Genomic DNA, 21,239 nt, shown 5'->3' with positions numbered 1-21,239 from the left:
TTCATTTCATTGCCAAATGAGCACAGCGTAGCAACAAGATGCCAGACAAAAAAAAAGAGGTATGCATGTTGCTATGTAAAATACAAATTTCTCGGCCCATGCATATTTATAAAAAACAAATACATAGTTCATGTATTTTTGCCTATCATTCAAATCTATGTTTTTCTTAAGAGGGATTACCTCACGTGCAGTCCCTTCTCAAGGTTTCTCCATTTACCTCATGTTGAGGTTTTTGAGTTTTTCCTTACCCTCATGTTGGTTTTAGATCAGGGCCTGGTGTAATAATAGCCTGTAGTTTGCAATAGTCTGTGAAGCCCTTTGAGACTCTTTATGACTAAAAGCTATACAAATACACATGAATTGGCTTGACTTGAACTGAATGTTTTTTGTACCACTAGGAGGCACTAAATATTACACACAGTCCCTTTAAGGTGTGATAAGTGATTGAATGATTGCCAACCTTGTAATACATTTAGCTATTTATTCCAGCTTTTATTAGTAGGTCTGAACACAGGTTTTCCACGTAAGATTTTATTAAATACAGCAATTTCTGTCAGCATTTCACAAAACAGTACAAAAATCTGTCATCCAAAGAATGTGCTCTGGATAAACAAGCTGCATTAAAGAGAAGAAACATACGCCTCCACTGAAGTGAAATTTACAGGCGCAATGAGGACATATCTCCTGGAATGTATATTATCAAAATGAAAAACAAATGACAGCTCTCTAAAAAAATAATTACAAAATAATCTGTGGACTGCCGCACATTGTTTTATCATTACCAAATCATCACAATTCGTATTTTCTTATCAATACAAATAGGCTTGTAATTTAAAAATAGGTTTTCGCAAAATAAAATGCACTTCCCCTCATAGATCTGTACACTAGTTTATGTTAGATCCTATAGTCTAAACCAGGGATGTCAAACTCAGTGTGGATCTGGGGTCGGATCCAAACTTTCTGTTCTGAGATGGGTCGGATCAGTAAAAGAATGTTAACTCCAAATTGTTAGCTTTGTTTTTAGTATTATGCTTTATCATTCAGCCTACATCAGTACATATAATCACAGACTACAAGGGATCTTTTCTAAACACATTTATTTACAAACAATAGGGGAAAATATTTTTATATTTTGCATTGAATGTGTTAACTGGTTTATAACAGTTGAGTAAATGCAGTATTACATTTAAACCAATTTACCACGCTAAACAATCCAAAACTGCCCTCTAGTGGCCAGAGAGAGTGTACCTAGTTTGCATTTATTTAAAAAAATCATAACTTTCTATAGAAATGACTGAGAGACTTACTTTTTTTCTGACATACTCGAAAATGTTTTGTTGGCTGTTCTGGATCCGACTCGCAGCCTATATGTTTGACATGCCCGGTGTTAATTCAAGAAAAACAAATGAAGTCCAGGTATCATAAAATAAGTTAATAATCATACAAAAATAGAAACCTAAAATCAATTATACAAACATTAAAATCTCTCCTAATGCTCAAATAAAAATGTTTGTTAGCCCTTTAGCACAGAGTAAGACTGTTTATTGCATTGCGAGTGACACATCATTGTCACATCGACGCATTCACACACAGTGTGACAGAATTATTGACAAACCAACAAGGTCCTGAGCCAGCAAGGACAAAAAGAAATAAAAAGTGAAAAAATGAGAGGCTTTTTGAGAAGTAAAACATACTTGAGCTTACATTTAACATTATACTCTCACACATGTACAACTATACTCACACAGACATACCCGTATACAAACACTACTATACTCTCACACATACTACTATACTCTCATACAGGCAGGACTATAATCTCTTACATATAATACACTCCCATACGAACACTATACTCTTATCCACACACTACTATACCCTCTCACACATACTACAATACTAACATACAAAACACTACTATACTCTCACACATATACTACTACACTCTTATACTAACACTATACTCTCATCCACATACTATTTCACATACTATGATACCCTCTCACAGGTACTACTATACTCTCAGACATACTACTATACACTCATACAGACACTCTACTATACTCTCACATAAATACTACACTCTCATACGAACAATATCCTCTCATACATAGAACTAAACTCTCAAACATACTACTATACTCTTATACAGACACTACTATACTATCACTCAAAGTACTATGAACACTATAGTCTCATCCACACACAACTATACTGTCACACATACAGCTATACTCTCACACATACTACTATACACTCATACAGACACTACTATACTCTTACATATAATACTATACTCTCATACGAACACTATACTCTCTTCCACTCACTACTATACCCTCTCACACATAGAACTAAACTCTCAAACATACTACTATACACTCATACAGACACTACTATACTCTTACATATAATACTACACTCTCATACAAACACTATACTCTCATCCACTCACTACAAAACCCTCTCACACATAGAACTATACTCTTAAACATACTACTACACTCCAATGCAAAAACTATACTCTCATCCACACACTACTATACTCTTTCACATAATGCTATATTCTTTCGCACATATTAACATTTATACTCACACAACTATGCTGTCACACAAATACTACTACTGTATACTCTCTCACATTTACTACTACTATACTGGGAGCAACTCCAGTGTGACGTTGAACTGTACAACGTATACACAAAGATCAGCGTGCATCGCCTTGGTTGGCCCAACTACCTAGAGTAAAACAATACAGAGAGGTGTGGTGATCATTAGATTAGGTGTGAAAAACATCTTCAGTAATAGCAATTTTAGTAGTATGCCTGTGAGAGTATTTTTACATGTGTGTGAAAGCATGGTAATGTGTGTATGAGAGTATAGTACTACGTGGTAGAGAGTATAGTGGTGTGAATGAGAGAGTGCAGTAGCGTTTGTTCATGGGTATGACTGTATAGTTGTGCATGTGTGAGAGTATGTCATATGTGAGAGCAAGTATGATATACTACTCAAACGGCCTCTCACGGCGAATGGCTCCATGCTCAACATTAGAGCCGACAAACGTGTTGTATAATTATTATTGTCGGCACAGAAGGTTTTCTTTTTGAGAATGGTGGAGCAACTGTCGCACGGCGAATTGAGGTTGCGGACGTCGATTTATTCCGACTCTTTAAAGAGCATTGCGTCCGTGGTTCAGCACGGCCTCTCAAGAGACTTCCTCCTGAGTTCTGCGGAAACTCAAACGTTTGAAGGACTCCCTGTGGAGAAATACCAAAGGGTAAAAGGTGGATGCAGACCCAAATTTAGCATTTCCTCCCATTGCCCCAAAATGTTAGCAGAGGGATGATTATTCAAGTCTCTAAATCAGGGGTCTTTAACGTAAAGCCCGCCTGGTAATAACATAATAACATTGTAACGACATAGTAATAACAGAACTTTTTTTAGATATGACATTTTCAAACTGGTGGCCCTTCGATCTAATCAATTACAAAAAAGTAGCTCTCTGGTTTCCTTGCTCCGAATGATCATCCAGACTAGACAATCGAAAGGCGTAAAGAGCATTATCCTCTGTTCACTGCAGGAATAAAGCTAGAAAAATGAGGGAAAGAATAATAAAATGTAGTTAAGCTATCCTCTTTCTAAGATTTGTATTTTGTTTTATTGGCAGATAGTACTACTCATCGTAAATGTATGACTAGAAATCATTTTTAAAACAAATTTCAAAAAGAAAAAAATATGTTAAGACAATTTCAAACATCTCCTGCGAGTGGCTGGTAACCAGATCAGGGTGTTCCCTGCCCAAAGCCCGAAGATAGCTGGGATGGGCTCCAGCACCCCCGCAACCCTACTGTGGATAAGCGGTGCAGATAACAGATGGATGAATTTCCAACATTTGATAAAAACAAAATACATAATATTTTATTGTTTTTAATGATAATACAATTATTTTCCTGAAATAATTATAAAAATAAATGCAATTTAGGGCGAATTATATTCTAAATGCATTCCTGCGAAATATTGTAAAAAGAAACGTATAGTACAATAAGATAAATAATAATAGAAAATCTAAACATTGGCCAAATCAGATTATTTAGCCGATTTAAAGTATTTTTATTTGACTAAAAATGAGTTACAACTACAGTAAAGTGAGAGAATATTTGTTAACATGGGCAAAATTATATTCCAGTGGTACAAACTGTTTTTTCAGAGCAATTAATAGAATATCGTGCATGTTTATTCTCTTTTTACTATTGGACACCTGAGATACGCAGGTTCAAGAGCATTCCCCATCCGACACCGGTGCTGTGGAACGCTCTTCCCCCTGAGATTTGATCTGCAACCTCAGTGGAACTGTTTATAACCTATATTTTATGTTGACAATATTTGTGTATTATTTGTTATTGCAACATCCATTGCAGCCTGGTCATCCAGGAAGGGGATTACCGGATGTGCGGTCCCTTCTCAAGGTTTTTTCATTTTCCTCATGTTGAGGTTTTTGAGTTTTTCCTTGCCCTCATGTAGGTTTTAGATCAGGGGATGGTGTAATAATAGTCCGTGGTTTGCAATAATCAGTGCAGCCTCTTTGTGATTAAGGGCTATACAAATAAACATGACTTGACTTGCAAAGGAAATTGCATTTTGTTTACATCATTGTTGCTATCGGCCAATCATGTTGCTGTTCCTTGATATTCCCCGCCCTTTATAGCAGATCTGCTTTTTGTAACCAAGGAGAATTAATAGAAAGAAAGGGCTCAGGAGAGGGCTTTCAGAAACGATTTGAAAATTTGGCATTGTGAGTTTATTTTTTTTGTACAGTCCTTCTCCTGTTCATCTTGTAAGTTCAACATTCAATGATGTCTTCGCTTCTTATTTTGAGTGTCTACTGACCTATAAACCTATCAAGGTTATCATCGGAAAAAACGGTGGTAACGAAATTAGTGATTTCAGACTGTGATAGGGTTGTTTTGTTTTTAATTTTGGACACCTGCAAAGGAAATTGTGTAGGATGCCAAGGTTGTTCATTGTTTTGACTATTATGCATTGTTTACACCATTGTCACTTTTAGCCAATCATGTTGTTGTAGTTTGAAAACCACACCCTTTAGGGTGGATCTACTTTTGCAATTTAGGAGATTTAATAAAAAGAAAGGGCATAGGGTCGGGCTTTTAAAACAGATTGAAATTACTTATCTGAAGTTTAAATGATCTGTTCTTATGCAAGTTCAAAATCCATTGATGTCTGTCCTTATTTTTAAGAGTCTATTTTTATAAACGTATTAGTATATATTCCAACATTCAAAGGATGTTTTATTATTAAAAAAAACAACAATGAAATCCTTCTAATGGTCTTTGAAAATGTAAAAAGTAAAACTTTAATTGGCTGTTTAAACAATAGGTATTTGAAAAAAGTTTACAAGAGGATTCCATATCGTTTTTAACAAAAGTGAAGGGAGGATGGATGGATGTTGATGGAGTCTAGATTACCATTATGCAAATACAAGATAAATCTCAATTTAAATGCATGCGTCATTTTAACACAATCACACAGTGAAATCAAAATGAACTTTAAGGTGCACCTTTACCTGTTTTCTAGCCGAGGTCTGATGATGGGCTTGTACAGCTCGGGGATCTTCCTCTCCAGCATGGGCCTTAGGTTTTCACGCAGACGATTATAATTTTTTTTCAATTCCTGCTGGTACTCCTTCTGGTCCGATGTTATCAAGTGCTTGTTCTTCTCGACAGCCTCGCCACACCTGCAAAGACAAAAAGCACAAGACTTACTAATGTCTAATGCACACTGCATATGTGGTCTGTTCTGGTTCTGTTGTGGTCTGCCACAATTTTAGAACAGGTTGGAATTTTTCATCTTAAGGTTTGGACGCTCTCCCTGTTCTCCTTGCAAGTTCAAAATCCATTGATGTTTTTCCTCCTTATTTTGAGTGTCTACTAAAACTCATCAGTCTCAAATAGTTTTTAAATGCTGTCTGACATAATTATTCCATCTAAATAAATTGGATCTTTGAGTCATCTTTGTAAAAACAGGATATATTCAAAGCATACTTCTTTAAAATTTTGTGTATTCTACTGATCTGGAATGCATTGTAAACGTGTTCCCTTGACCGGCTGACTTGTGTCACGAGAAGTTCTTCTTGACTTTTGCATTGACGTAATGACCGCAATTAAAGTTAAGACCACCATCATCAGTGACTCCAAGCAAACCATTCTGTGGGTAATCCAACCTTATGCTAAATGCATCCTGCACCCATTTGACACACATTAGCAGGCCTTTGAGAGCTAAACAGTCCCACAAGGGACATGCCGATTGGATGTTTCCATCTTAACAACATAATCAATTGCACGCCAGAAGCCAACACACAGAATTACCCGCAGGAAAGAGAAACACTAAATTACAATACTATTAAGGTAAAGTGGGACAGTTCAGCAGGCCCGCTTGCTGTCAGCAGGAAATAAGGGAGTCTGACGAGATTACAAACACATGTGGCTGTTGACTTCAAATATATAAAGGAGGCTGATATGGAGAAGTGATCAGTGTGTAACTATATACGCTGCAGTATAAAGTCAAAAAAGAAACACAGATGACCAGAGGCAAAGATTTTCCGAGACTAGGTCTGCTGTCGTGTAAGCTTGGAAAACGTCTTGTGCTTGAGAAGGGATCAAATACTGTACCCAAGGCATGACGTAAGCTGTGTTTTTTTGTACAGATATCCCCCAAACCTGCAATTTTATATTGTTGTTTATTATGGGTTTGCACCATTGTTTTCAAAAGTTAAAGAGATAAAGCTGCTTTGAAGATTTAACTCATCCCTTAGCGGGACTTTAAAACTTTGAATAGTATAAAATAAAATACAATAGTTGATAACAATGTAGTGATCATTGTCTGCAAGGAGATTAGACAAGGCACTCTATGATAATGATTTGAAAGAGAAAAAAGAAATAGAAGAATTCCAATATAAATATGCAAAAATATTTACGATATAGTAATTTGTGAGTGCAATTTTCTTTTGTAATAAGGGTGCAATAAGGACTAGTGCGTTGTAACAATAGTGCAATGAAAGGTATTAAAAACGACAAAATATAATTCCCCATTTTTGTTTACAATACTCATTTTTTATTGCAACTGCCATGATAGATATTTTGTTGAGCTTGTTCAGGGTGGGCTTTATAGCTAACATTGACAGAATTATTTTACACATTGCACTGTTTTGCTTTTAATGTGTTGGAGAACCTTCACAGAGTATCACTGACTGTTATACTCAAATTGATTAGCTACTGGTACCATAAGGGTTTGTACTTTGGGAAAAAAAGATCCCCCCACCAAAAAAATGCATATACGGTAATAACTTTTTCTCTTTTTTTTTTTTTACACTTATATTTTTCTGGTTTGACAATGTCGATGTTAGCTTTGAGGAGGACAGACGCTCCCCTACTTACGACCATTCAACTTAAGAAAAACGGTAGATACGTTTATTTTTTCGGGATGTCGAAACATATCCGGACATTGCTGTGAGTTAGATTTCGTATTGTGTGCACCTTTTTCCGAGTAAAGTGCTTCTTTTCGCCGCTACCGGCGTGTGGTGGCGCTGTGAGAGGTCACCCAGCATGCACCCCGAAGAAGAAATCTGCTTTCTCTTCCTAGTTATTGTGTAAACATTCTATACTGTATGTTCAGCGCGCTAAGAACTTTGAAATTTGTATATATCTCGTACATCCATTGGAGTAAAGTACAAAGAAGAGGCGAGCAGTTTCTTTTGAAATGAAAGTGGAATAAGAAAGCTTGATGCAGTTGAGAAAATGGTTGGATCGCTTTTTTTCTGCCACTTTTTACCACGGAGGAGGAAGTCGCCTAACTCTTGAAGCCTATCTTCAAAAAGTAAGTAACTTAACTTTATAGAGCATATTATTTCAGGAAATGTTTATTTTTTTTTAGTACAAAACAATACAGGTCATGTATACAAGCCTTAAACATACTTATAAAAAACGTCAAAATATAGCACTTAAGCGACTTACGAACAAATTCAACTTACGAACGAAGGGAACTTATCTCGTTCGCAAGTAGGTCTGTACTTAAACCGTGCCTAATGGCAAAAATAATAAAAGCATAAAAAGACGTTTACATCATTAATCATAGAAAACATTTGCACCCTAAATTAGTGTTTGCGTGCTATTTTTGTCACTTTCCAGTTTGCATGAGTTTCTTTGAGTTAAATTATCTATAGTATAAATAATTCAGTTGTTTTTTTTTTCTTTTACAAATGTACAGTTAATAAACCCTACAACATATTAAATCAGAGTGAAGGGGAAAAAAACACCAGTAATCATTTTATGATCTAATAGTAAACCCCTGAATCTTAATCCAAACTTAATTGTGAGCCTCCAAAAAATCCCCAGCCCTACCACTGGGGCACATTTTTTATGCCATGATTTTACTAGTCCAACCACCGTGAAAGTAGATTTTCTACCATGTGGCCCTTAAGGCACAATGAGTTTGAGACACCTACATTACATGTCGCTATCATTCATGAATCTTTGAAAATATTTTTTAGGCGTGTGTCACCAGCCAATAGCAGATAGGATACAGACAGGCACAAAATGTATTAGAAATATAAGGCAAACGTGGCTACCACAGGGGACAACGTACTGGCTTTTCTTAATTCTTATCATGAACAACAACCAAATCAACATAAGCTCATTTCGTTGGAATTACGGCCTATTACAAGAAGATTAAAGCTGAAATAAATATTAAACGTTGAGAACATTTTCCCTGCTGTCACACAAAGGACCTTTTTCCTTGGGATTGAAAATCTAACCATTTCAGAAATTACAGTAAATATTTTCGAAATATACCTGTAACCATAACCGCAGACCAGAATATACAGTAATCTATGAGGTTCAGGGAAATCAAAACTACCTTTTGGGGGCAATAAACAAAGGACAAATGCAAGATGAACACACAAATGCAGTGCACGCGAACATAGACTTTTCGTTCTCTAAAATCACTCCAAAGGACACTTTTCTGTGAGCAGGAGTGTTCAAATTATCATCTCAATTATTCTAAATACAAAGAATTTCTTGGGAACAATGACACTTTGAATGGGATGAAAAATCGCTTGGTGATAACGTGAGGAATAAGAAGTGGGAGCTATCACAGAGCTGGGATGAAAAGCAGTTTGGTGATACAAAAGCTCGCGCTAATTCCCATTCATCCTACCTGTTTGATTAGTTAAGCAATTAGCCGTAATTATCAGCTATTTTGCAACATTCACATCCAATAATAAAGGCGGGAACATTTAGTTTGATCATGCAGTGTATCTAAATAATAAATGAAAACAAATAAACATATACTGATGCATAGGGGGGAAAACAAAAAAAACAAAAAACTAGATTTAGCCAATTTTGGCCCTGGAGATCTCATAGCGGCACACAGGAAGCAGTTTTATAGCAGCTATGACTTACGGAAGGAGTACAAAACAAAATATGTTTACTATGTGGATGTCTTGAGACTTTGTGATTAAGGGCTATACAAATAAACATGGCTTGACTTGACAGAGTGTCAAGATTAAAACACTTGTTTGATGTTACTCCTAATCAACCTGTGCAGCGATCAATTTTAATTCAATAATTTTTGCACGGCGGCGCAGTGGTTAGCGCATGTGCGGCATAGTTCATGTCTTGGGAACCTCCTGCGTGGGTTCAAATCCAGCTCCAGACTTCCTGTGCGGAGTTTGTATGTTCTCCCCGTGCTTGCGTGGGTTTCCTCCGGGCACTCCGGTTTCCTCCCACATTCCAAAAACGTGCATTTCAGGTGAATTGGCCGGTCCAAATTGTCCCTAGGTGTGAATGAGCAAGTGAGTTGTCTGTCCCTGTGTGCCCTGCGATTGGCTGGCAACCAGTTCAGGGTGTCCCCTGCCCACTGCCCAATGATTGCTGGGATGGGCTCCAGCACCCCCGCGACCCTACTGAGGATAAGCGGTGTAGCTAATGAGATGAGATGAGATGAATTTTTGAAAAACACGAATGCAGATTTAGAGAAAATTGCTTTATACTATATTTATTTGGTCCAGAATCTAATTCGATGTTTACCGATACTCGAATTAGTTCAAAATAGCCTCATATTGTGTCTAGCATTTATCATGAAGAAAGCAATACTCATATTGCATTTTTAGATTTATATGATCCATTTTGCATTTCATTGATGTGAATAACGATTGATCAATACAAAAGGAAAATATATAAACACACAAATAAATAATGCATGTGGTTTGATTCTAACAAACTACGTTTTATTGACATGGCCAGGAAAATCAAATGAAAGAACAAAGGAGATTGTTAGAAGAGAAGCTCGCATTTCTAATCAACAAAATAAAAATAAATCGAGTCGGGAAAGGGAGTCAGAGAATATTTCTAAAAAAGGATTGCCACAAAATTCTTAAAACAAAACAAAAGTCACTATACTCCCAAATCCATAAAATCAAGCCAATCTGTATACATCCTGAGCAATGCTATTGATCTTGGCCGCTCTTGGTTATACCTCTGGACTACCTGTATTTTGTAGCAAGTTGGTTTTTGTGACCTTAACCATGAGTTTCGAAAAAGGAACCGGTAGGGTGTCTGAGAAAAAAAGGAGCAATATACAATTGAAACAAAGAAAGGAATCATAGAAACCACAAGCATGTGTTTCTGTAAATGACCAAGCCAAGGAGTACAACCGGGAAGCAGCGAGTGCCAATCACAAAACCAATAATTTCCAAAATTTCCAAAGGATATTATATTTCTTTTAGAAAAAAACAGCAAAGAAGAAGACAAAATAGGAAAGTTGGTGTCGACAAAGGAGATTAGAGAAGAAGATGCTTCTTTCGTTGAAGAAAACATGGCAGCTGGTCTTCTAAAAGCTCTCTTCATTGACAATTACACATTTTCATAACATTTTGAAGGGAGGCAGATAAAATCTTCTTGGATGAGTTTTTTTTTCTTTTTTTAAAAAACTTGTATATAAGTGATAGCGTTGCAAGTCCAGCTAAAAACTTCGATAATTTAACCTTTTTTATCTTATGACTGTATTTTTTATGTTAGATCATCATTTGAGTGTGTTTTTGGTGATCATTAATATGTTTTAACTTTGTAGTTGTACTCCTACTATGACCATTACTAGTCGTACACTAGCATGAATGTTCTGTATTTTAGCATGAGTGGCAAGAACGTACTAGGAAATATTTAACCAACACCATCTTACCTCATAATGAACTCTTTGAAACACAGCCGGAGTTTGTTGTGGTGACGGAAGAGCTTGGGGTCCGTCGGGATCTCATTCAGGAAAACCTGGGCCACTTCCAGCGGGCCCTAAGACGGAGAGAGTGAGGCCATACAAGCATCAGTCAAGGTTAAAAAAAGAGAAAGCAAAAACAAAACCACAGGAAGGAAAAAGGAGCTTAAGAAAGGAAGCGTACAAATGTCAGAGCGTACCAACAAATAAAGGATCAGAGATGGCTTCCTGCCACCACTCCCTAGTAAAGCGGTGATTCTATAATGCTGCGACAAAAAGTAGGTCAAAGTCAAGAGGGGAAATAAAAATCCAATAAATAAAGGATTTACGGTGTATGTGTAGAGGGTTTTGTGAAAACGACGAGGTTAACATTTTTCCAGGTTGTGAATAAAAAAGGGAAAGTGAATATGGATATTGTCCTTCTGAATCATCTTCCTTCTGAAAAAGTATTATAATTTTTCTTAAATTAATATCCCTATACTGTACTCTATATTTGTTTTATAGCGTGTATAGTCATTGGCTCCCAAGCGAGACCCTACATAATTTCACATTCATTGACCCAGCAGAAAGGTCAGGAACAGGCGGCTTTGGAGCCGCATGCAGCTCTCTGGCACCCCCTAGTGGCACTTTAAAAAAAATAATTGATAATGGAAAATGATATGGTTAATGTAGGAAAAACATGACACAAACATATATACACACAGTATGTGTTACCTTCCTTATAAGTCTTATACGACGCTTTTATTTTTTTTGCGGCTCCAAACATGTTTTAAAAACTTTAAATCAATGCAGAAATCAGGTTGGCTTACGTTTTACCTAAAACACACACAATTAAATAATCATACCACAAATTCAGAAATGTTACCTCCATTTCACTGCCAGTCTCAGCTACATGGGGAGCAGAGCTTTCAGCCGCTCTGCCCTCCTAGCTCTGGAACTCATTACCACCTGATCCCGGGAATTCTGCCAACCTGTCCACCTTCAAATCTGGACTCAAAACCCACCTCTTAAGACTTGTCTTTTATTATTATTATTATTAGATATAGAAACATTTTAAAATTATATTTATAGAAAATTTTGATTTAATTAATTTAATTAATTGATTTAATAAAATAAAGTCTGCCTTGAGTAACGAAATATAAGATAAACAAGACTGTATATACCTTTATAGCTTTTATATTTGTGTTTCAACAGAGGTTACATTGACAGACAATTTTTCATCATTGACAGATCTTTTTAAGAGTTGACTGGAAAGTTTTAAGACTGTCCATCAATTTGATGGGTTATGGATCAGGCCTTGAACCACAGCAGCTGTACATCCTTAGGAACCTAGTGCGTAAGAGAGTAGCAGAGATACAAAGAACAATGTATGGTCGGCAAGAGCCAAAGAATATACAGACGCTGCCTTACTTACGAACGAGTTCTGGACGATCGTTCGTAAGTTTAATTTGTTCGTTAGTTGCTTCAGGGCTATATTTTGTATGAAATGTATGTTTAAGGTTTATATTAGTATGTTTAAGGCTTGTACAAGTAACCTGTATTGTTTTGTACTGAAAAATAAACATTTAATAAAATATGCTCTATAAAGATAGATAAAGTTAAGTTTAACTTACTTTTGGAAGATGAGCTTCAAGAGTTAGGCGAGTTCCTCCTCCGTGGTAAAAAGTGGCCAGAAAAAAGAAGTGGTCAAACCATTTTCTCAACCGCATCAAGCTTTTTTATTCCACTTTCATTTAGAAAGAAATGGTTTGCCTCTTCTTCACACTTTACACCAGACATATTGAATTTATGCATGAGATAATAAACAATAAAAATGTCAACGTTCTTAGCGCTAGAGATTCAGTACAGTATGTTTACACACGGACTAGAAGAGGAAGCTGATTTCTTCTTTGGGGTGGATGCTGGGTGACCTCTCACAGCGCCACATGCCGGTAGCGGCAGAAAGAAGCACTACAGTAATGTCCTGTACTCCGAAAAAGGTGCAGACAATACAAAATTTAACTTAGCAATGTTTGGATATTTTTCGACATCCTGAAATTTTTTTGGGCATCTACCATTTTTCATAAGTCGAATGGTCGTAAGTAGGGCAGCGTCTGTATATATTTTTTTCCTTTTTCAATATATGTTTTTTTTTTCTTATCTCCACATTGTTTTAGAATACATATACAAAAACATATTTATTTTATAAAAAGTCAGCGAAAAAGCTCTTTCTGGCCCGCATGTAATGATTGACACTTTAGACCTTTCGGGTCTGGCTTGGGCTTTAGATCTTACCTCTGCTTTCAGAGATGAGCCAAATGTTTAGTTCTGTACTAATAAGATCTTGTGTATTAATTTTGATACGGAACATGTTGGAAAATAGCAACTCTCCCCTGTGTTCTTATTACTACAAATTGTAAAGATGACAGCTTTAACATTTAGCTCTTAGTTTCCCAGTCTGAGACACAGCAGTTGCCCCCAAAGCACATTTATCATGAGACCACGAGCACGCTCACGTAGCGCACGCTTCCTGACAGGAGCGTCTAAACAGCTCTGATTAGCTTCCCCAAAAAGCCCCTTTCATGTACGGCAGACCCAAACAGAAGGCCAACCAAGGCCCCATGTGCTAATTACGCAGGAGACGTGGATGTTTACGGAGCATTACGCAGCCGTCGGGTCCTGAATGACGAGACCTGCCAGATTAGAATTTTCCAGATAAAACACAGCCGTGTCATATTGACGTGCAGCACGGCAGCAAGACCTGGAAGCCATCACATCAAAGCAGGTGGCGGTTCAGGCAAAGCTCACGACACATGAAAGGGCGGGCGGCCAGGAATTGACATTTTAACTCAATAATGGAGTGGTGAGGGAGGGGATTAAGGTTACCAATGCTGCAAACGCTTTGATCGTGACTCAACCAGCAATCTGCAAATACAATGCTAATTGTAAATGGGATAAGTTAAATGGAGCAAATTTGTGGAAGGCTGTTTTAGGGCAAGCAGTGACATGTTCGGAGGGGGCACACGGAGGACAAAGGGGGCGACGAGGAGGGAGGATGGAAATTTGTGGGTTAACATAATGTGCTCCTGAAGAGTCATTTTTGTGGCAGCTACACAGTAAATTTACCGGCGTTAAATATACATTGTAAAAGTGTTTTAACCCCTTACCGTTCCTGTAAATTTCACCTAAAATCCCAATCAAAGTCATACCCAAAGTAGATTGAATGCTGTTCTTGAACTGTTTGGAGAATAATCATGGTTTTGGTCTCTTTTGAAAGGTAACATTGAAATAATCTCTGCAAGTGCTACTAACATTGAGTAATGGGAGGTGGAACACACAGAAATGGAAAGTTTTTAATCTTGCTTGAGTTTTCTTGCAACCAAATGCCTCCAAAAGAGTGTAGAATGGGCATCTTAGCTGGAAAGCAAGTGAGACAATAGCTTGAAGCCTTACCTAGTACCATGTCAAATTTAATCATGATCTGAAAATCTAAACATTGTATTTTATACATTTCTCCAATGGAAGGTCTAGGTGTTGCCAAAAGTGGCCATTTGGAGACCACCAGTTAGCCCCTGAAACTTCGCATATGTGTAATTTACGTTTGCCACCTTTTAGACATTGTGAAAGAGTTGTAAATGGTTTTTTTTCTGACATTACTATATCTGAGTCAGATAAGGAGACTTCTCTTGTTACTGATAACCCTGGAAACCGGTACTAACTGTTTCATGTGAGGAGAAAAAAGCAAACCAAAACACCAGCACGAAGAAGGATGGTTGCTGCCAAGATGTACTTGCCCAAGACACACCAAAGAAAGTTTTACCTGACGACCAAGGCTGTTAAAGGATCCGTAAGCAGTGACTAAAACCAAAACACCCACCAGTATTGTGACAATGGCCGTATCGTGACAATATCCAATTGAGTGTGATTTTTGCACGTCAACCTACAAAAGTCAATTCCATTGAAGTTGGGAAAAAGTTTAAAATGTCAGTAAAATTAGAATAGAATGACTTGCAAACCTTTTCTAACCCATATTTAAATGAATACACCACAAAGACAAGATTATCCATGTTCAAACTCATAAACTTTATTTCCATAAGCAAATAATGATAAACTTAGAATTTTATAATTGCAACAAGTGCCAAAGTAGTTGGGAAAGGGGCTTCTTCACCATTGTGTTACATCACCTTTCCTTTTAATAACACTCAATAAACGTTTAGGAAGTGAGGAGACTAGTTGTTGAATCGTTGATAGTGGAATCTTTTCCCATTCTTGCTTTATGTACAGCTTCAGCTGTTCAACAGTCTGGGGTCTCCTTTGTCTTATTCTGCGCTTTATAATGCGCCACACATTTTCAATGGGAGACAGGTCAGGACTGCAGGCAGGCCAGTCAAGCACCCGCACCCTCTTACTACGAAGCCACGCTGTCGTGAGACGTGCAGTGTGTGGCTTGGCATTATCCTGCTGGAAGAAGCAAGGGCGCCCATGGTAAAGATTCTGTTTGGATGGCAACATACTTTGTTCCAAAACCTGAATGTACTTTTCTGCATTAATGGTGCCTTCACAGATGTGCAGGTTACCCATTCCTTGGCCACTCATGCACCCCCATACCATCACAGATGCTGGCTTTTGCACTTTGCGTGCATAACAGTCTGGGTGGTTCTGTTCTTCTTTGGACCGGAGGACACGACGTCCACAATTTCCAAACACAATTTGGAAAACTGACTCATCAGACCACAGAACACTTTTCCACTTTGTATCAGTCCATTTTAGATGGGCTCGGGCCCAGAGAACCCTGCGGCGTTTCTGGATGTTGTTGATGAATGGCTTACGCTTTGCAACATAAAGTTTTAACCCACACTTACGGATATAGCGTCGAACTGTATTGACTGACAGTGGTTTTCCAAAGTGTTCCTGAGCCCATGTGGTGATGTCCTTTACACATTGATGTCGGTTCTTAATGCAGTACCGCTTGAGGGCTCGGAGGTCACGGGCATTCAATAATGGTTTACGGCCATGCCGTTTACGCACAGTGATTTCTCCAGATTCCCTGAACCTTTTCACAATATTATGGACTGTAGATGATGATATCCCTAAATTCCTTGCAATTGTACTTTGAGGAATGTTGTTTTTAAACTGTTCAACAATTTGCTCACGCAGTTGTTCACAAAGAGGTGAACCTCGCCCCATCCTTGCATGTGAATGACTTAGCTTGTTCGGGTCTCCCTTTTTTATACCCAGTAACAACTCTCACCTGTTGCTAATTCATCTGTTCACCTGCAAATAGTTGGTTGATTTCCATTCATCCACTTTCTGAGTAGTTATTGACACCTGTCCCAACTATTTTGGCACGTGTTGCTGTCATCAAATTACAGAGTTGATGATTTTCTCCCAAAACAATAAAGTTTATGAGTGAAGACAATAAATATGTTGTCTTTGCTGTGCTTTCATTTAAATATGGGTTGAAAAGAATTTGGAATTTACTTGGTTCAATTTTTATTTGCAATTAACACACTTTCCCAACTTCATTGGAATTGAGTTTTGTATATTCAACTTTGAATCCAAATACACTGAATCTACAAAAAATGTTTTTTCGACACAATGAGTGTAAACGAACACACAAATACAAACTCATTAATACCTGGTTAACAGTGGCCCCCACCGAACCTTGTAGCAACATTTGTAACATAACAGCATCAGGTTGCTCTCTGTGCGTCGCAATCGCCAGCTCCTTGGTTTTCTTCTGCATGTCCTCTATGGCCACTTCAATAGGAGTCAGGTCAAACTACAGGAACGTACAATAACACATGAACAATGATTTATAATTACGACGAGCATCTGTGGCAGACTAATACCTCCTCCTTTTGGATGACGTTTATGCGCGTCTTCACGTAAGGAAAGGCGTGCATCGTGGTGAGGATGGTCTTCCTCTTGTACTGTTCGTTGAGCTCGCCCCGCGGGCGTCCGCTCTTGGTGAAGGGCGTGGTGTACATGAAGCGCCGCAGGTTGAAGTTCTTCTCAAAGTTGGTCAGCCGGTCTTTCATTTCGTAGTCATCAAAGTAGGGTTCCACGTAGGTCACCTGGATGTAGGCCTGGACCATAGCACAAGGTCGGTCAAAGGACACGACATAAGATACCCCTGCACAATTGAATGCAGACCTTGGTGCAAACGTTTTGTGAATGAACGTAATGAGCCGTTCGTCTGTGTTGTTTGTCAGTGAGGTGAGAAACAAAAAGAGCAGGAATTATAAACAAAGATAATGTGATAAAAATTAATACGATGTATAAAAGTGTCAGACTTCAAATATCTATTTTCCATCTAATTTGGGAGCCACTGAATGACTTCCAATGACAACTAATTAACAATGTAATTGACAAACCTAAATGTTTTATATAAATCATTTTAAAAACTGGAAATATTGTATAATTGTTGTAATACATTATTTTGATGTGCGGCACAGTTCATGAGATCGAACCTCCTGTTTGCATGTTCTTCCGTGCTTGCGTGGGTTTCTAATGGGCACTCCGGTTTCCTCCCACATTCCAAAAACATGCATGTTACGTTAATTGGCCGGTACAAATTGTCCCTAGATGTGAATGAGCGAGCGAATTGTTTGTCCCTGTGTGCCCTACGACTGGCTGGCAACCGGTTCAGGGTGTCCCCTGCCCACTGCCTGAAGACAGCTGGGATGGGCTCCAGCACCCCCGCGACCCTACTGAGGATAAGCGGTGCAGATAATAGACGAAATGCATACAGAAAGTAACTGCATAGGAATCAAGATTTTATCAATCTTTATTGAATTTTGAGGTGGAGTATATACTCCTTTTATTGATTACCTTGGATTCACTGTTTTGTTCATATTTTAGTGTGGTCTTTATCACTGACTCTTATATGGAGGTGCACTCCTTAGGTGGTATGTAAAATTTTAAAATAAATTTAAAAATAAAAACAATTGCTAAAACAATAACCCAGTTAGGAGCAATACTGGTTTAATTTGTCCCCAAAAAGACTGCTTTTATACAAAACACCAGGAAAAAAAAAGAGTCAATTTACCGAAATTAAACACAACTTTAATAAAAAAAAATTGAAAGTGTCATTTTGTTAAAAAAAAGTAAACAAAACAAAATGATTCAAGCAGTGATCAGGTCAATCTTGTTTTTTATTGTACTGAAGCATTGTTTACTGAGTGGCTGAAATAATATTTATCAAAAAGGTTGTGTACCACTGGTCCATTCGAAAACGTACATTCCAGGGTGCTTTTGAAGTACAGTAGAAAATAAAAGGTCTGTGTGTTTATTTGAGAAATAGATCAAATCAACCTTCACAGAGCAGATACATTAAATATCCTCAATAATTGCAAGATACAATGGGTTAATCTGTCATCCATCACCAAACGGGGCAGCACGGTGGCGCAGTGGTTAGCGCGTGTGCGGCACAGTTCTGAGGTCATGGGAACCTCCTGCGTGGGTTCAAATTCAGCTACCGGCCTTACTGTGCGAAGTTTGTATGTTCTCCCCGTGCTTGCTTGGGTTTCCTCCGGGCACTCCGGTTTCCTCCCACATTCCAAAGACATGCATTTCAGATGAATTGGCCGGTTCAAATTGTCCCTAGGTGTGACTGAGCGAGTGAGTTGTCTGTCCCCCTGTGCCCTGCGATTGGCTGGCAACCAGTTCAGGGTGTCCCCTGCCCACTGCCCGATGATTGCTGGGATGGGCTCCAGCCCCCCCGCAACCCTAATAAGGATAAGCGGTACAGCTAATGAGATGAGATGAGATCACCAAATGGCAGACTTTCTTTTTACCGATTCCAATCACCACGGCGATACAGCGCTCAGGGGCAGATTTGATTTACACAGTTCAAATCTCACATGATTTTTAATGTTTTTCTTTGAGGACTTTGGGCTTCTCTTCAATGAAAGATATAGAAGCATGTTGGATTGATTCAAGAAAGACGTCCATTTGTTGGACAGTGTGCTGTAGGATTTTTGTGTACCTTAGTTTAATATAAGACCTCTTAAATGCTCAACGCTAGCTTTAGAGTGAATCATCTCTTACCTTGTTGGGGTTAAGTTGTTTTTTGTCTACAGGCGTCGAGTCTTTGATCATCACCAGGACATTCTCCCCAAAACACTGACTGTAAAAGTTCTGGAAGTCAGAGAATCACATACTAGTCACATAGCAGTGTATCAATAATATAGATTTCATAGGTCAGAGGTGTAGCTCCTGTGATAATCTTGCTGAATTATTTTGTCAAACACCAGGAACCGCTGCATAGTTTTTCCAATCTATAATTACTTCTTGAAGAAAATTTAATTTTTGGTTAATGTATATTTGCAATGTATTTAATTGTATTTAAGTACAATTATATATTAACATATATTGCAGTTTTAAGAGCATTCTTCATACAGGCCCTGGTGCTGTGAAATGCTCTGCCCTCTGAGATTGGATCTGAAACCTCAGTGGAACTTTTTTAATCAAGAGTAAAAACACACTTATAGTATATAGATTATGAAGGACCTATATTTCATGTTGATGATGTCTTTGTATGGTTTGTTGATGCTCTGGTAACATCCATTGCTGCCAGGTCATCCTGGAACGGGGATAACCTCAATGCGGCGCCTTCTCAAGGTTTATTAATTTCCCCATGCTGATGTTTTAAGTTTTTCCTTTACTTTATGTAGATTTTAGATCAAGGGATGGTGTAATAATAGTATGTACAGTATTCTGTACAGCTCTTTGAGACTTCTTGTGATTAAGGGCTATACAAATAAACATGACTTGACAGTTAGGTGAATGAAAGAAATATACCATTATTTATTTTTTTCCGGGAACTGAATTTAGCCCACTTTTGCAAAAATATACAGGCTACAGGTGGCACCTGAATAATAGCGGCTAGTGTCTCTAGAGGCAGCGTTTAGCATCAGTGGATCCATTTTATTGATTTTTTTAGTCATTTTATCAATTTATTCATTTATGTACCATTCTTAAATAATTTCCTTTTATTTTTGAAGAAACCATTTCTTTTATTTATCCATCCTGATATTTATTTAATATAGATACAAAATATATGAAACACAAGGTACTTAAGCAACATAGAGCCTTTGAACCTTCAATAAGTACCAAAAACAAAGGCGCAAATAACGTAATGATATTGCAACAGGTTTTTCCCCCCAGAAAAATAAGAATTCTCCAAGTTTTGCGATGCGTATTGTATAGTGTGAATATGAACGAAGCAGGCCTGCTTTTAATTTTGGAACAAAAGGTCTGCCAAGTTATTTAGGATTTAGTATCAGTATTGTCACACACATGCCGCTGACTGTCAATGTTCATTTCTTAAGAGCGGGATGACGCTTTACACACAAAAAAATGTCGGACAGATGATAAAGTTGTTGTATTTGGGTCAGATCCAGAGGCTTCTCCTGCTACTGGTTATCATGGAAACCAGCACTATCTGCTTCATGTCAGGGCGACAAACCCCTACCTCAAAAACAGACCAAGAGAGGTACTTGCCTAAGACACACCACAGGATGTTGTGCCCCTACGACCCAGGCGGTTAAGGGATCCGTGAACTGTGAACTTCTCAATGAAATAAACTATAAAATTGAAAATGAATTCACATAATACTCTGTAAAAAATAATTATTATGAGTAGTGAGAGCTTTAGCGATTAATTGTTATGTCATTGCCTTAGGGGTCGCTAGATGCGACGATCACAACATTAACAACGAGCTTTCCTAAACCAGCTGACATCACAGATGCTATCACTAGCTATACTAGCATTAACAACTAGCATCAACATCTAACATTATTTAATTAAAGCAACTGGATGATCGAAAGTTCATCATTTGTCTTCATTTTTGGGCTGTCGTCAGCCTGACCTGAGCATATATTTAGCTTTAGCGGTTAACTGTTAGTTTTAGTATTTTCTAGCATTAGCTGTCACTAGCACAACATTAGTAACTAGCATTAGCAGCAGCTTTTATT

General features: G+C 37.9%; 1 protein-coding gene across 3 annotated transcripts in view; it reads right to left on the bottom strand.

Moving 5' to 3' along the window:
* Positions 1–467: 467 nt before the first annotated feature.
* The window catches only part of dock8 (dedicator of cytokinesis 8), a 118,113-nt gene continuing 97,341 nt past the window's right edge, over positions 468–21,239 (bottom strand). For all 3 annotated transcript variants that reach the window (XM_088336129.1, XM_088336131.1, XM_088336130.1), the window contains exons 43-48: positions 19,312–19,401; positions 17,112–17,348; positions 16,898–17,041; positions 11,251–11,357; positions 5,582–5,752; positions 468–3,257 (exon numbers count right to left, since the gene is read on the bottom strand). In XM_088336129.1, the coding sequence (XP_088192255.1) occupies positions 3,206–3,257; positions 5,582–5,752; positions 11,251–11,357; positions 16,898–17,041; positions 17,112–17,348; positions 19,312–19,401 (801 nt within the window). In that variant the 3' untranslated portion in view covers positions 468–3,205. The remainder of the gene's footprint in view (positions 3,258–5,581; positions 5,753–11,250; positions 11,358–16,897; positions 17,042–17,111; positions 17,349–19,311; positions 19,402–21,239) is intronic.

This window comes from Urocampus carinirostris, chromosome 5, assembly GCF_059441175.1.
Source record: "Urocampus carinirostris isolate Australia breed hairy pipefish chromosome 5, RoL_Ucar_1.0, whole genome shotgun sequence".
Lineage (NCBI taxonomy): Eukaryota > Metazoa > Chordata > Actinopteri > Syngnathiformes > Syngnathidae > Urocampus > Urocampus carinirostris.
Note: the sequence above shows the minus strand (reverse complement) of the source record. Positions and strands in the feature narration are given on the sequence as shown.